At 33.7% G+C, this 16,733-nt stretch overlaps 2 protein-coding genes across 9 annotated transcripts in view; both read right to left on the reverse strand.

Annotated features, from left to right (window-relative positions):
* LOC142350853 (uncharacterized) overlaps positions 1–16,733 on the reverse strand; it is a 105,839-nt gene that overhangs the window by 80,861 nt on the left and 8,245 nt on the right. For all 7 annotated transcript variants that reach the window (XM_075402832.1, XM_075402831.1, XM_075402830.1 and 4 more), the window contains exon 2: positions 8,844–9,006. In XM_075402832.1, the coding sequence (XP_075258947.1) occupies positions 8,844–9,006 (163 nt within the window). The remainder of the gene's footprint in view (positions 1–8,843; positions 9,007–16,733) is intronic.
* LOC142350855 (uncharacterized) lies at positions 9,030–15,592 on the reverse strand. 2 transcript variants are annotated; one of them, XR_012760920.1, is made up of 3 exons: positions 15,337–15,592; positions 11,699–12,953; positions 9,030–9,064 (listed from the first exon to the last, which is right to left on the reverse strand). XR_012760920.1 is itself a non-coding variant. In XM_075402838.1 (2 exons), exons 1-2 carry the CDS (start codon positions 15,418–15,420, stop codon positions 12,336–12,338), a joined length of 702 nt encoding a protein of 233 aa, XP_075258953.1. In that variant the 5' UTR covers positions 15,421–15,592; the 3' UTR covers positions 11,677–12,335. The 2 variants fall into 2 exon arrangements, 1 of the variants encoding a protein (XP_075258953.1); XM_075402838.1 differs by lacking the exon at positions 9,030–9,064 and having other exon boundaries at positions 11,677–12,953.

The raw sequence follows: 16,733 nt of genomic DNA on the forward strand, positions 1-16,733 counted from the left end.
ATCAGTACTCCGATAGTTTAACGCGGCTGGTCCCATCGAGCCTGGCAGAAATAGACTAAAGAACCACAAAATGATACTGGAAAATCTCAGAGTCGATTGTTAACTTGACTTAAGATCATTTTCTGCAACCTGTTTGCTATATTCTATATAAACTGATTTATTTCGTATGGTCTTGTTGTTTCTGTTACGGAAAACTGTCTAAGTGCGGCCCTTTTTACTGTACTATAGCAGTACTCCTATACTTTTTGATAACTCCGCCGTTTCTTGCCCACAAAGCCTCGAATGAAAAGAGAAGAGGACCACAAATTGATAATGGAAAATCTCAAGAGAGTCGGTTTTTAACTTGAGTTGAGATCAATTTCCGGCAACCTGTTAGCTTTTTTCTTTTTATACTGATCTCGTTTGTCTGAATTTGAAAATTAGAGTAGCGAAGAATATTATACCTAGAAATCTCAAAAGAGTCGGTTTTTAACTTTAACTAAGATCGTTTTCCGACAACCTATTTGCAGTATTGTTTTCATATTGATGTCCGTTGTCTGGTTATGTCGTTTTGATTGTTTTGGAGAACTCGGTGAGTGCTGTTTTTTAACGTACTGTATCAGTATTCCTATAGTTTACTATATAAGTACTCCTATAGTTTATTTCAGTAACTCCGCCACTGCCGGTCCTTAGACCGGAATAAAAATAGAGTAGCGAAGGACCTTCTCTATACCGGAAAATCTCGAAAAAGTTGGATTTTAAATTTACTTGAGATCATTTTCCGAAAACCTCTTTGCTAAATTGTTTTCATATTGGTTCCTGATGTCTGGTTTTTTCGATCTGTTTGTTTTGGAGAGCTGTGTAAGTGCGGTTTTTTGCCGTACTGTATGAGTACTCCTATAGTTTACTATATCAGTACTCCTCTAGTTTATTTCAGTAACTCCGCCACTGCCGGTCCTAAGACCGGAATAAAAATAGAGTAGCGAAGAACCTTCTTTATACCGAAAAATCTCGAAAAAGTTGGTTTTTAAATTGAGTTTAAATCATTTTCCTATAACCTGTTTGCTATATTGTTTTGTATTGGTTTCTGTTGTCTGGTTTTGTCGTTTTGTTTGTTTTGGAGAACTGACTAAGTGCGGTTTTTTGCCGTACTGCATCAGTGTTCCTATAATTTACTATATCAGTACTCCTATTGTTTATTTCAGTGACTCTGTCATTACCAGTCCTAAGCCCGGAATTAAAATAGAGTAGCAAAGAACAGTATTTATACCGGAAAATCTCGAAGAAGTTGGTTTTTTAACTTGACTTGAAATCTTTTTCTGACAACCTATTTGCTATATTGTTTTCATATTGGTTTCTGTTGTCTGGTTTTGCCGCTTTGTTTGTTTTGGAAAACTGTGTAGGTGCGGTGTTTTGCCGTACTGCATCAGTACTCCTATAGCTTACTAAATTATTACTCTTATAGTTGATTTCAGTAACTCCGCCGGTCCTAAGCCCTGAATAAAAATAGAGTAGCGAAGGACCTTATACCGGAAGATCTCAAAAAAAAAAATTGGTTTTTAAATTGAGTTGAAATCATTTTCCTATAACCTGTTTGCTATATTGTTTTGTATTGGTTTCTGTTGTCTGGTTTCGTCGTTTTTTTTGTTTTGGAGAACTGTCTAAGTGCGGTTTTTTGCCGTACTGTATCAGTGTTCCTATAGTTTACAATATCAGTACTCCTATTGTTTATTTCAGTGACTCTGCCATTACCGGTCCTAAGCCCGGAATTAAAATAGAGTAGCAAAGAGCAGTATTTATACCGAAAAATCTCGAAAAAGTTGTTTTTTAAACTTGACTTGACATCATTTTCCGACAACTTATTTCCTTTATTGTTTTATATTGATTTCTGTTGTCTGGTTTTGGCGTTTTGTTTGTTTTGGAGAACTGTCTAAGTGCGGTTTTTTGCCGTACTGTATCAGTGTTCCTATAGTTTACTATATCAGTGCTCCTATAGTTGATTTCAGTAATTCCGCCACTGCCGGTCCTTAGCCCGGAATAAAAATACGAGTAGCGAAGAACATTATTTTTACCGGAAAATCTAAAAAAGTCGGTTTTTAAATTGACTAGAGATCGTTTTCCGATAACCTTTTTGCTATATTGTTTCATATTGGTTTCTGTTGTCTGGTGTTGTCGTTTTCTTTATTTTGGAGAACTGTCTAATTGCGGTTTTTTGCCGTACTGTATCAGTGTTCCTATAGTTTACAATATCAGTACTCCTACTGTTTATTTCAGTGACTCTGCCATTACCGGTCCTAAGCCCGGAATTAAAATAGAGTAGCAAAGAGCAGTATTTATACCGGAAAATCTGGAAAAACTTGGTTTTTTAACTTGACTTGAAATCTTTTTCTGACAACCTATTTGCTATATTGTTTTCATATTGGTTTCTGTTGTCTGGTTTTGGCGTTTTGTTTGTTTTGGAGAACTGTCTAAGTGCGGTGTTTTGCCGTACTGTATCAGTGTTCCTATAGTTTACTATATCAGTACTCCTATAGTTTATTTCAGTGACTCCGCCACTTCCGGTCCAAAGCTCGGAATAAAATTAGAGTAGCGAAAAACATTATTTATACCGGAAAATCGCGAAAAAGTTGGTTTTTTAACCTGACTCGAGATCAATTTCCGACAACTTATTTGCTATATTGTTTTCATGTTGACTTCTGTTGTCTGATATAGTCGTTTTCTTTATTTTGGAGAACTGTCTAAGTGCGGTGTTTTGCCGTACTGTATCAGTACTCCTATAGTTTACTATATCAGTACTCCTTTAGTTGATTTCAGTAACTCCGCCACTTCCGGTCCTAAGCCCGGAATAAAAATAGAGTAGCGAAAAACATTATTTATACCGGAAAATCGCGAAAAAGTTGGTTTTTAAAATGGCTTGAAATCATTTTCCGATAACTTCTTTGCTATATTGTGTTCATATTGATTTATTTTGTCTGGTTTAGTTGTTTTGTTTGTTTCGGTGAACTGTAAGTGCGGTTTTTTTGCCGTACTGAATCAGTACTCCTATAGCTTTTTTCAGTAACTCCGCCACTGCCGGTCCCCAGCCCGGAATGAAAAAGGAGGAGGGATGAACCACAAAAATCATACTGGAAAATCTCGAAAAAGTCTTGTTTTTTAACTTGACTTGAGATAATTTTCCGACACTCTGTTTGCTATTTTGCATTTATATTGATTTATTTTGATTTATTTTGTCTGGTTTAGTCGTTTTGTTTGTTTCGGAGAACTGTGTAAGTGCGGTTTTTTTGCCGTACTGAATCAGTACTCCTATAGCTTATTTCAGTAACTCCGCCACTGCCGGTCCCCAGCCCGGAATGAAAATGGAGGAGGGATGAACCACAAAAATCATACTGGAAAATCTCGAAAAAGTCGGTTTTTTAACTGGACTGAATTAGATTTTCCGACAGTAGCTTAACTATTTCAGCTCCATCAACCGCCGAGTGCAGCCAGCGAACCAGGTAAAAAAAATCGAAGAATTCAAAATCTTGCAAGAAACTTGCAAGATGAATTCATAATCTTGCAAGATACTTGCAAGTTGAATTCAAAATCTTGCAAGATTCTTGCAAGATGATTCAAATCTTGCAAGAATCTTGCAAGCTGCTTGCAAGTAGTATGCATTCCCTTCCAAGATTGCTTGCAAGATTCTTGCAAGATTTTGAATTCGTCGATCACTAGGGATATCACTAGGGATCACATACCCATACCTAACTTTCGGAGTAATTCAGTACTGAAATGGGAGGTTTTTCAGAATATATTTAGTACTGATTCAGAGTCTGTTCATGTCACATTTAGCTCTGTTATTCTCTGATTCAGACTCTGAAATTTTCTGATTCAGACACTGAGTCAGACCCCGGGTTGAATTATCTTTGATTTCAAACAAGGATCATGAATGATTTCATGCTGACCCTACTCGATTTGGAGTACTAGATTGCGATATTAGCCTGAATCCAGAGAAATTATATATGACCCTGATACAAAAATCTCTTACAAATCATTTTTTGAGTATAATTTTTTTGGGTATAAGAAGTAAAAGTCAATGCTGCACTAAGTGCATAAATGAAACGGCTGAACAAATTGAAGAGCCGAGAGAAGAGAGAGTGATTTTTTCTTATGCCGCGGTTTTGAGAGAGAGAAAGAGAGAGAGAGAGAGAGAGAGAGAGAGAGAGAGAGAGAGAGAGAGAGAGACAGAGAGAGAGAGAGAGAGAGAGAGAGAGAGAGAGAGAGAGAAAGATAGGTGAAAAAAAAATTTGGTAAGGGAAGAAATTCTTTTTGATCATGTGCGGCTTTTTCGACGCAGTTTTTTAGTTTTTACGTTTCTCTTTCAGGCAAAGTTTATCCTATACCCTTGAAAACAAAACCTCTAAATTAGGAAACATTTTTGAAGAAAGAAGAATTTAAACATTTTATATGCAATCTTGAGCTATTTTTGTGATTTCACCATTTAAGAGGTTTACACTATATTTATTTTGTTTTGTGTCTCACGTATTTTTTTTGCTGAACTTAGTTTTTATGCAGGCTTTTGTGGCTCCATGATTTTTTTATTATCGAAAACAAATTGTTTTATTTATAGTTTATTGGCTCAAGTTAAACAACTTTAATTAATTTTTCTGTTTTTGCTATTTTTCCTAAGCCGTGTTTTTCTATCTGCCTCGCAAGATAGTTTGTCCTTTCAATTGTTCAAATAAGTATTGGGTAGGCTTGGTGTTTTTAATCGAAAACAATCAAATAATCGATAGCACTTATTTTTATTAAAAATCAGTCGACTCCGTTTTTTCTCTATTTTTTTACTTTATGCTCACAGTTAAGTATTTCCAGTGCATTTAGGTGTCGTGTGGCTGCTCAATGACTCAGAAGTGACTGTTTCTTAAGGTGTGATCAGAACAGTTTTTGAATTGTTGAGACTACGCATTTTTTGGAGGAGTTTAAAAAAAATCAACGGTTTTTCTTAGATTTTGTCCATAAATACTATCTTTTACTTTTGATCGTTTTTTCTCCTTTCTTGAGATTTATGGTCATATTTCGCTATTATTTGTTGAACACAATAATACCATCATAACACTTCCCTATAAGGCGTTTTCCCAAAAATTTTCCAAGCAATTGCTTTTCCAACCAATTTTCAGAGAAAACTTGTTCATAACTTGTTTTTCATTGTTATTATGTTTCCTCCATTTGTTGTTTCAAGTTGAATGACATCAATCCAGCAATTAGTGGTTGGTTGGAGTGTAAGATAAAACTTTACTTTGAGCTGCTCCTGGATTCCTGCGCCTGTCTTTTTTCAATAAATGAGCTTGTGAAAAACCGGAAGCTCAGGGGTGAAAAAAAAAATTGTTTCCGTAGGCAAATTCGAAGAGCAGAGAAAAAAAGACGGATTATTTTTTTTTCAAAACCAATGTTGAAACAGAGCGACAGAATTGGGTGTGAAAAAGTTTTCGCTAGGCGAGATATTTTATTTTTGCTCGCACTCCAATTTTTCAAGCTAATTTTTTGTTTTTATTTTTTTATGTCGTCCAAATGTGTTATTTCGGGCTAAATTAATAGCAATTTGCATAGTATTTTTTGCAATTATGAGACGTTATATGCTTATAAGACTTTTTTGACAAAGATGACTGCGAGGCAATTCAGGAAATCTTTTTGCTATGTTTTCTGTTTTCTCGAAGATCTGTTTACACATTTTCGAGATTTTTGAAGCCAGAATGAAGTGATGATTTTGCCCCCCCCCCACCCTCGAAACATGAAATGAGGGGAAAAGCAAATCCATTCCTAGTCCACTGTGGGTCTAGTTTTTTTGCGAGTAAAACTTTTTGATTCATAGGCAAGGAAAATGTCCTGTTTCTTTTTTAATTAATCATTTGTGTTATCCACGGCTTAGCAATCAAAAAGCCTCCCAAATATTTGCAATGAATTTATCACTCAATCTACTATTTGATCAAGAGTTAATTTTAGGAACAATTGTTTAAGGTTAGCACAGAAATAAAGAAGTACAGGACATGGCACTCGTTTACTAGGTTTATAGTTAACTCAAGAGTGACGGGCATAAAACATTCATCCTTCTGACGGAAATCATTCCACACTAATGAGGTTTTATTTATTTTCTTAGTTTTTTTTTAATTTACTGTACATTTTAACATTATACTTATTTTATTAAATTTTATTATAAATTTGAGATTGGTACGATCAGTAGTTTATGCTAATTGTTCCAACTGTTTTTAATGGCGAACTTTATGCTCCGATGGGTTTTTTGTTCTGTCAATTTTCGCCGATCGATATATTCATCGTAGAGGGTTGTTAGTAATATCATTAGAAAGCCCCCGTCCTCCATAGAGCGTAGAGCATACAATTGAAGCAATTTTTTTTAACTTTGTTTTTTTTTCGGAGATATCAAGGCTTAAAAATTTGAGAGCATGTGATCAGTATTTTTGTTGTTATCGTTCACATTTTCCGAATTTTTTAGCAATTTTTTTTGAAAATTTTGCAAAAAAAATTTGTTAAAATTGGTAACGGTAAAAGGCAACGCGACTATTACTTCATCTCTAAAAATATAAAAGTGTCGTAAAATCGTTTGATCTAATTTTTTCGCTAAATTTTTCGCTATCTTTTTCAAAATTTATATTTTTTCATCAAGAATGGCATAAAATAAGCTTCTTTAGTCCACATTGTTTAATTTTTTCAGATAAACATACCTTGAAACTGCTGACACAATCTTTGTTTACTCTAAAGAAGCCTGTTGTAGTTTGTGCATCCTTTCAGAGTGTTCTTGAACAAATAATAATAATATCGTTTTTTTGCTAACTTAAATCGATAGTGATGGAAATTTCATCATTTAATTTTGATATTTTGACATGTCAAATTATCCATATTTATAATATTCAAAACAAGAACGTATAACTAATGATGGCAAAATGGCAATAGCAAGGCTAGATTAGGTCCAATCAATTTATTTCAAAAACCAAAAACGTCGAATTGAAATCGTAATCAGTCGATGAATTTTTAAAAATTGTTTTCGTTTTTTGTTACTTTTTAACGTTAATTACAGATCAGAACAAATCAAATCAAGAATTATTTAAGACAATCCCACTTCGTTTTCTTAGGAGATCCATGGAACATATCTTTTTGTTAGTCAAAAAGCGTATGGTCGTTTTGAATTTTAAAAACACATATTTTCAAAATATACAATAGTTAATGAGCATTTCAACTTTGGTCATCATATAACGGTCAGCTGAGACAGATTGCAACGTTTTTGTACTCAATTAAATTTACATTTTTGTGTCTGTTTTAGGTTATTAGAGATGGTTTTTCTGCAATGATGCGACGAGTTTCTTTTAGGTTTAGGTTTAACTTGACGCTAGTTTGACTTTGTCTTTACGTGGTCTTTTTTCAAGAAAACAGACATTTAGTTTTTGATGTAAAAGTTTGTTGTTTTTTTGTGAGTTTTCTTATTTGTTTATCTTGCCTTGTAGTCTTAATAACGTCAGGTGTCAGCGCTCAGTAATCTGGTTTTATTTACTTAACTAAATAATTTTAATTTGAAACATTTTTTTATAGAACCATTATTTTTGAACAATATTTGACATTTTGAAAAATATCTTTCACATCCCAATTTGGTAGAGTATGAAGCCAAAAATGTGGGTGAGCGGGGTCGGAACACATTAGCAAGCTTCTTTGTTTGCTATTAAGATTGGATATCCTTAATTTTCAAGTGTATGGTATATCTAAGATTCCATGAAATATTCATTCAAAAACTGTTGCCAACCCTGGATTCAACACCCCATATAGAGCCCCCTCTTCTAGGGTGTTATTAACTCCACCACCGCTTGCTCCATGTTTAGTTCAATTTTCGAAAGCAAACTAGCGCAGCTCACAAATGAATGCTTTTGAATGTGAGATACACTGAATTTTTTTCTAAATTCTGCGGCTTTCATCGCTTTTTTTCAGCGCATTCCAGCGATTATCGCCACAGTGATTTGAGTTTTTCTTACGTGGAAATATCATCGCATTTCTTATTAAATTTTCAGATAATTTAATAAATTTTAAATGCTCTGATTTCAGAGTTTTGAATCCGACAAAAACTGTAGCTTATTATGGTTTCCAAAGGTTTAATGAAGTGTTCATATTAAAAGTTCAAAAAAATTCGATTTTTTAAATGATTTCTGCTCAACACGGTCTGATTCCAGAGTGGTTCTTTTTATACCTTGCCGAAATTTGATCCCAAAATGATAGAAAGCACTTGAAAAATTCTTGAGCACTTAAGTACGACATTTAAAAATGAGAAGTCAACATGTCATATAGTATTTGCTCAGCACACTAATCAACAGATTCTGATTAATTTTGCGCTAGTTGTCGCAATTTTCCATTTATAATATTAATAATTTTAATCTTATTGTATAATTTAGTATAATCTATTGTTTAATGGTATGGATTATTTAATAAAATTGTTCCTTTGTCGCCACATCCCACACTGTAAGGCCCTTCGACATGTATTAAGATACGCTTTTGAGAATTAAAGAAAGTAAAATGGGCCAATTGATCCGCGTCAGACTCCTGATTTGGTAAACTCGCAATGAATTTTTTTCCAAATACGCGGCGATAATGGGATTCGCAAGGTTGCATATAAGCTAAGCAACGCTTTTTTGTTAATTTCGAAAAAACAGCGCATGCTATCAGGGAGCTTACAGTACGTGCAGCTCTTAACCACGAGACCTCTGAGCATAGGGGTGTTACTGTTAAGGGAGAAGTACCTAAGCTCGGGAGAAGTAACAAAAAATAATTCCAGATTTATATGCCATAAGCGGGGGGGGGGGGGGGGGGTTATTGCATAAAAACAAGCTTACCTGTTTTCTTGTCAATCCTGTTTCGGACGGCACTTCTGCTGAGACCTTTAGCCTCTGCTAGATCCAACTCGGGTAGCTTCCCCGCCGCAGTATAGTACCTTCCGCCCTCTTTGATCGTAAGATCCAACACTTCTTGTTGCTTTGTCAAGATCCCGTCCTTTAAGTCGGCAGAGAGAAAATCAGGCAGTGACTCTTATGTTCTTCATCAGAACATTTTTTCTCTATTATTAAGAATTCATGGAAACTTCTACCTGCAGAGCATGATTATCTATTTTTTATTTGGTAATTTTGATCTTGGTGCATATATGTGTGTATATCTTGCTGTATTATAATGGTATTTTGATTGATATGGATGATCACACCTCTCATTAGTTTCCAAAATCATCTTTTTTGAAAATCAGCTTCAAAATTTATTCATTTTAAATGCAAAATTATGCGTTAATTTTTCAGACACCTATTGAAAACCAATTTTTTGCGCTATTAATTTATTAACGCTATCCGAAATAAAAATTCCAACTTTTTTACTTAAATTTAGGGGTAACTAAATACAAGGAAACCAATTCCTTTTAAAACAATTATGGTAGGGGTCAGTAAATTAGCTCTTCAATTAGTAAATTAGCTCCTCAATTAGGTTATGCTTCAATTGGTTCAATGTTCTTGAAAAGAGACATCACTCGACAGGTTTCGACCTATTTGAATGTCTCTCAAACACTGATTGCACTAATGCATTGAACTTTTTATATAGCGTTTGGAAATTCAAAATCTAATCTGATCTAATATTATATAATATCTTCATTAAATTTTATACAATATCACTAATTGAATATTTTCATTTTTATGACTTACATCATTTTTTGGGTTGCAAAAATCATAAATTAATACAACAAAAACACATGTTATTATTACATAGTCTATTGAAAATCATTTTTATGGTCTAAAAGGAAACAGTTCGAAACTTTGTATGTAACAGATATTCTCTGCTAGTTATAGCTTAATTTTTTATCTATTCTAACGTGACCGCAAAAAATCATGGCTTCGAACAATTCACAAATTTGCAAAAGAGAGCATTGTTACTTTTTTTCTTCATATTATAAATTGTATATAACAACCGGTATTATATTGTACTTTAATATCTTCTGAATTCTCATTGCTTTCAATTTTGATAAATTGTACCAAAATCTTAATGAAAAAACTAAGCTCAATTTGCTACTAGAGTCTATTAACTGTTTACACATATTTTGAGCATAAAATTTTGCCAGCTCCGAACTGACAGTTGGCCCAACTCATGATAATTTCAAAATACCTGAACTAGCAGCAAGACTATATCAGTACTGTGCACGTCTAATTGCAAGTCTTATATCAGCTGATTCAGAGCTTTTTACACTTAACGGTCTAAATAGAAGTATCAGTTACCACATGCACGTTTAAATGTAAGTCCTGGCCTAGACGTTTTAGTCAAAAAGCAAGTCTTGGATAACACATCCACTTAGATTTACACGTCTTGGCCAAGCCTTATAATTAAGTCCGCGCCGGTTTTTTCAAATTATGACTTATTGTTACACCTATTGTTAAACTGTAACCATGAAACTGGGGACCCGATTTTTTGAATAATTGTATGAAAAATGTATCTGGTTCCTTATGTATCAACATACAACAAAAAAATTAGTTTAACTTTAGTTTGCGGTTTTTTGCTCTCAATCTGAGCTACTTTTGTCTGTTTGGAAAACTAAACTTCAAATTTTGTTCTGTCTATTTTGACTAGTTTTGAATGTGTCAAGAAAAAAGTTTTAGCCGATGATTGATATGATTGTACTTTTAGCGAATATTTTTGCGTTGAAAGAGTTTTAAGTATATAAAAAAGAAATTTTTCACACAAAAACAGAATGAAGAGACGAATGGAAGGGGTTCATACCGGGCTATTTGCTCGTTTTTTAGTGAAAAAAGTATCATCAATTATGATTGTAAAAACAATTTTGCAAATTGAAATTAAGCAACCTAAATATTTGCAGTCAGAAACTTTTCAATAATCGTGGTTTTAGATATCAGCTGTATCAAACTGAAGTTGCCCAGTTATCTCTATATCAAATGCTTATTTAAGATGCCAAATAGAATTAGTGAAAGGTTATTTTCCCTGTGTTCTCTTGAAATTTAACGCACTGTTACAAAAAAGGAAAAACATTGCAGAAGAACGCTGCAAATTGACCTTTCTTTTAAAATTTAAACACTTTTCCTGTGGAAAATTTCGACAATTTTTTGAACGTTTCTAAAGCTCTGATTGATCAAATTTTTTGACAGTGTAGCACAGTGATATCTGAATTAAGTCAAAATAAGCAAAATTGGCAAATAGTTTAAATAATACCAATGAAAAATCATTAGATCGATGGTGATATTAATACTATTGGAAAACACCGACCGACTACAAAATTATAATGAAAAAAACGAAGGTGATTCGGGTTTATTGAGTGATGCCTCCAAACAAAACAACCTATACTCGGTTGTCATTTTGATAGCGTCACTCAAGCTTCTGTGTATGATATACTTATTGTTAAAAATTGGCAAAACAAAAAAAGCGCGTTGCCCACGTAGCTCACCCCGTCCACAAACACACACACACACACACACACACACACACACACACACACACACTTAAACAGTGCGGTTTCGTAATATATACTTTTATGGAACAGCTTAAGCAAAGAGAGCCCACTTTAAACTTACTTGGAAAATTAACCCTATATGTATATAATCAAGAGTTATAGAGTGGTTAGAGTTTGACAAGATATCGAGCTTTAAAAATTCACCTCCCAAAGTATTTTACTAAAATAGAGAGATAAGCGTTGAGGTAGAGCAACAACCTTAGTATCGATCTTAGCAACCTCAGCATTGACGTTATGAAGCAAACTTTGCAAGCGTTGTGACGAAGTATACTCGCCGCTTAAATGGGAGTATACAAAGAGAGTTTAACTTTAAAGTTCTAAAGACAAAAGGAATGGAATTAAAAATTTTATTATAAAAACAGTTAAGGCGGTACAATATGAATAATGAGTTAAGCAATATCGATATCATATGTTTACTTTATCAATTTATTGAGCAAGTGTGTGGTGACAATTGAAGAGAGGAATATCAGATGGCTAACTAAATTGGAATTGAAGTGAACAAATGGTTGAAGTGAACGATACTGAATAACTGGTTGATATAAAAACTGGCTTCCTATATATAGTCAGCAAAGTGGGAATTAATTTCCCATATTTTTTAAAAGTGGGATAAAACATCCCATATTAGTTTTTGGGATAAAAGTTCCCATTTTATTTTTGGGATAAAAGTTCCCATTTTCTCATTTTCAGTACATCCAACCGGCGACTTAGCGGGTTTTGTTGTAACTAGCTGGATATACAAGGTTAGACATAAAAATTTAGATATAAAAATTTACAGACATGTTTAAAACAAAATTAAGAATAAGATGGTTTCTAGAATAAGAATAAGTTTCTTGTTTTAGTTTCCTTCAAGTTGATTTATTCTGTTTTGCAAAAATTTTATTCGGTTCATTAGATTCGCGTTCTTCTTCTTCTCTCGTAAGAAGTTTTGCTCCAGTCCCAGCGTGTATGTGTCCCGCTCGTTGTTGAGGTCTGCGGTTATGAACTGGTAGGGGACTGTTAAGTTCTGTCGGTCGAGGGATATATTCTTTAGTCGATATGTCTTTAATTTTGAGTTATAAGATTGGATCTTATAAATATTTCCCTCTGGTAGCACTCTGTATTGGAGGCCCCAGTCAAAGTTTGGGTGTCCTCTAAATTGCCTATTCCTCGTTCTTTCTTCGTTAAATTTCTGTTTTTCCAATCTCTGGCTCATGCTAAGGATTCGTGGCTGTATAGGGCAAATTGTAGCTGTGTGTTTCATGTGGGTGGCTGTCGGAGCAATCGTAACTTCTGTTAAATCCAATTTTTTTTCTCCTCTCCCGGTATTGATAGTGTGAATACTCTTCCCTGGTGTAGTTCGTACTGGTTGTTGTTCTGGTGGTTCCTGTTGCTGGCCCATCAGTTCCTCGAAGGTATCGGGGAGAATGAAGTCATCTAGGTCTGGCATGTCATCGTCACCTTCGTATCCTAAATTCTAAAAATAGAAATAACATAAATGTGTAGTATGGATAAGATATTTATTTTCTATATATATAACAAACTAATTATTTGTGTTTTTTATTTATAGTTGTGTATATTTTTTAAAGTCATTATTGCTTTTATACGGGAGAAATTGGATTATCACCATTTTCTTCTATTGCAACATTGTTTTCATGTCTTTCATTTCTAATTGCACTATATAATGGGTGCGGAATATGTGGATATAGATTAAAGTGTGTTTCTTTCATTTCAGTTACTAAATGTTCAGCATCATCTGGCTGTTTCTCATTGGTTGTCTCATTTTTAAAGATAGAAGTCATAATAGAAGTGAACAGAATATTGTAAGTGGCAAATAAGATGATTTTGCCAAAATTAACAGAAGCTCCTGTTATTTTATGTATTTGTAGGGCTTTTATAATTGTTACAACAATTTGAATAATAAATTTCAAGAAAAGAAAAGCGGCAAAATAAATTCCACATTGCTCTAAGATAAATTGTGTATAACCGAACATTTCTATATAGCGGTTATCAAAGAAATTAGGAGAAATAAAAGAGTCTAAGTAGACTGTTCTCATTGGATAGTTAAGATAAGTTCTATCCTCACTTTTAAAATTATCTTGAGAAACAACAAGTTCTTTAGAGAAAGTTTGTATAGCATCTTTCATTTCGTTATTGAATTTAATTCCGCGCCAAAATTTCTTTAATTCTTGATCAGTAAATAAATATATTTCATCACTATCCTGGAATTTGTATTTAGTTAATCTCTGTGGAGCAATATTAGGTTCAAAAACAGAGGGTCCTTTGACTCTAGTTATACCCGGTGTTAATTCAACCCAGGAGTTATCATCTTCAATATCTAATTGAAATAAATTATCGTGTTTATCTACACATGATCGTTCTTCAGCGCTAGTGTATGTCTTTCTAGTAATTGGATCAACGAAATGTATTTTATTTTGATACATTATAGGAATTCTATTATAACATTTTTCCATAATTTGTAAGGGTGAGAAATACTGTGGGCAATGATATAGCCATGCAACATTATCATTTGTCTCTAAGAACATTGAGCGATTATTTGTTAGTAAGAATCCAGCCATACGTGGATTACTATGCGAATAGACTAAATTTGTTCTCTTTATAGCACGTTCTAACTCACAATCGGTTTTTATCATTTGTAAATCTAAAAGCTGTAGTCTTCTTATATTAGTATATTCGTAATAGTCAAATTTCGTTCCCATATGGGCTTCATAATTTATTCCTGAGTGCAGATCAATATTTGGCTCTCCATTTGTATATGAAGTTCGTTTTACGAGCAATTTGCCTCTTGTGCTATTTACATAAGTATTTTTTACAACATTTGGAATTGGTTTTTTTGCCTTTCCTGTATCCATATCGAATCCTCCTTCATAATGTATATATAATGAGCTATAAGGAGTAGGATAAACTATTTTGTTTGAGTCGCAAATTGATTGTGGGTTATTATAAATCTGAAAAATGAAAGTATTTCGTGGCCCTTTAAATGGTTGCGCACGTCTAATAACAGCTTCTGTTGATTCAGGTTCAGTTTCATATTCTCTTACTATATAATATTTTCTATCTATTTGTATCATTTTTACTGGAGCTGTGTGTAATTCTTCTATTATACAATTTTCTCTATTTTCCCATGTATATGCATAAGGATCAGTTGATCCACTGTCGCAGCCATTTTTGTTTAGGCTACAAGGCAGAGGAATATTATAGTGGTTATTTACCGTTCCATCTTCTAAATTTACTAGTAATTTAATATCTTGCATATATGTCTCGTAAGTATCGTGGTAGATCCATCCTGTTTCTGTGCACTCATTACTGTATTTATCACTAACGTCGCCCTTATTTATAACTGTTTGTTTCTTTACATTTTTTGTAAATGGAACTTTGTTAGTGTTAATAGTCGCGGAGCCTGTTTTCTTAGCTTCGAGACATTGCTCGGCTGTTAATTTAATATCTGAGCTAATAGTTGCTTGTGTAGCGGATAAACCACTATCGTCAAAAGTATCACAATACCACTTTAGGCGTTGATGTGTAGCTTTACACATAGTTGCTTCTAATTTAGTCTTATAATTGCGCTGCATAATAGTAGCAGTTGCCTCACTTACTTTTATTTTCTCAGTATCGATATCGCATGGAGCTATTTTGTTTAATGAGTACATTTTATTAGAATCCATTTTAGAACAATCAAAGTGTCCTACTTTTACTTTCTTTAGAGTATTTTTAAATTCGGAGTCTGCGTTGGCTCCATTTATTGAAAGTAGTGTGGAAATTATTAGAGGTACAATTACAGGTACTCTCATATTGAAAGGGTAGAAGTTTGAACAAAGAAGAATTATAAATTTACTTACTTCAATTATTTCGTCCAACACTTCTGGATCGGGCTCGGGGAACTGAAAGCTGGTTAGCTCAACTGTTTCTTGTTCTGAATTCATTTTTAATATTCAATTATGTTAGTGAAGGTATGAATGCTTGAAGGGATTTTAAATTCAAAGTTGAATTTTAAGGCAGCGAATAGACTTGATGTGTCTTTCACTAGAAAAGTCTCTGTGGTTAAATCGGAAAAAAGGAAAGTAGCGTAAATAACGCTTAAGTCGTTAGCAGGAAAGAAAGTGGATTTCAATTTGGCTAGTTTGCCGTTGATTCTGATAAGCATTTAAATGCTGACTAAGAGATGAAGAAGGAAGAATGATTTTTTGTGTTTTTGCTCCCTTATTTATAGTGTGCAAAATGGGCTGTTTCATCTCACTTTTAGACACATGTTTCAATTATTCCCATTTTTAGTGACGGTTTCTGTCTTTTTATTGGCTGGGAAGATATTCCCATTTTTTAGACCAGTTTGTGCAATTTCATTGGTTTTCATAGTTTGGGAATGTTTATCCCATTTTTCTATTCAAGTTTTCATTTTTTATTGGTTTTTAGAGTTGGGGTTTCTATTCTCCTTTTATTTATAAATGATAGAATTTGATTGGCTAATAATAAAATCTTTTTGTTCTGTGTATTTAAATTTTTATTTCTTTTTATCCTTTAAAGCGTCCCATGGAATAGGATCATTAAATAACTTTGTAGCAACTGCTTGTCTACCAGACCTTCTGGGTTCAGTAGGATATAATTTCTCATTTACTGATTTATTAGCTAGTGGGGTTGTAGGTTGTGTAGTAATGACTTGTGAACTACTCTGAAAGTTAAAGGGACTTATATCATGTGCTAATGGTTGGGGGGAATGAGGTGTTTGTGGATAACTAAGAGGTCCTCTTGGATATGGGGTAGATATATGCTGTGGCCTAAATGACTTACTAGGCGAAGTAACTTGCTGTTGTGTGTTAAATAATGTTCGGAGTCCTAATGTGTCAATGCCTGAATCAATCGGAGGGTTATTGCTACTACATCTAGTAGTAGTATTAGTAGAAGTAGTAGTAGTGGGTCTACTATTTGGGAGTTGCGGCGGCGTTTCAACATTGTTGAATACTGGCCAAGGCATATAGTGCATAAAATTACTAGGTTGGGTAGTATTAAATTTGTTTATGTAATGCCTGTTATAGTTATCATAGAATTGTTCGGGTTCAGCATATACAGTAGTATAATCGGCAATTAATGGTTGTATTTCTCTTTCCTTCGGAAAATATTCTACTATATGGTTTCTATGCACTACTCTTTTTTGTTGCGTCTCGTCTCCTTGTATTTCATATGTTGTATTAGTTATATGTTTTGTAACAGTGTATGGACCGGACCGAAGTGATTGTAGCTT

This window comes from Convolutriloba macropyga, chromosome 12 (genome assembly GCF_964194025.1).
Source record: "Convolutriloba macropyga chromosome 12, txConMacr16.3, whole genome shotgun sequence".
Classification (NCBI taxonomy): domain Eukaryota; kingdom Metazoa; phylum Xenacoelomorpha; order Acoela; family Convolutidae; genus Convolutriloba; species Convolutriloba macropyga.

Bases quoted from the DNA above. Each gene is read 5' to 3' on its own strand.
- LOC142350855 (XM_075402838.1), bottom strand. From the start codon at position 15,420: ATGAATTCAGAACAAGAAACAGTTGAGCTAACCAGCTTTCAGTTCCCC. The intron at 12,954-15,336 runs GTAAGTAAATTT...TTCTATTTTTAG, and splicing joins TGTTGGACGAAATAATTGAA to AATTTAGGATACGAAGGTGA.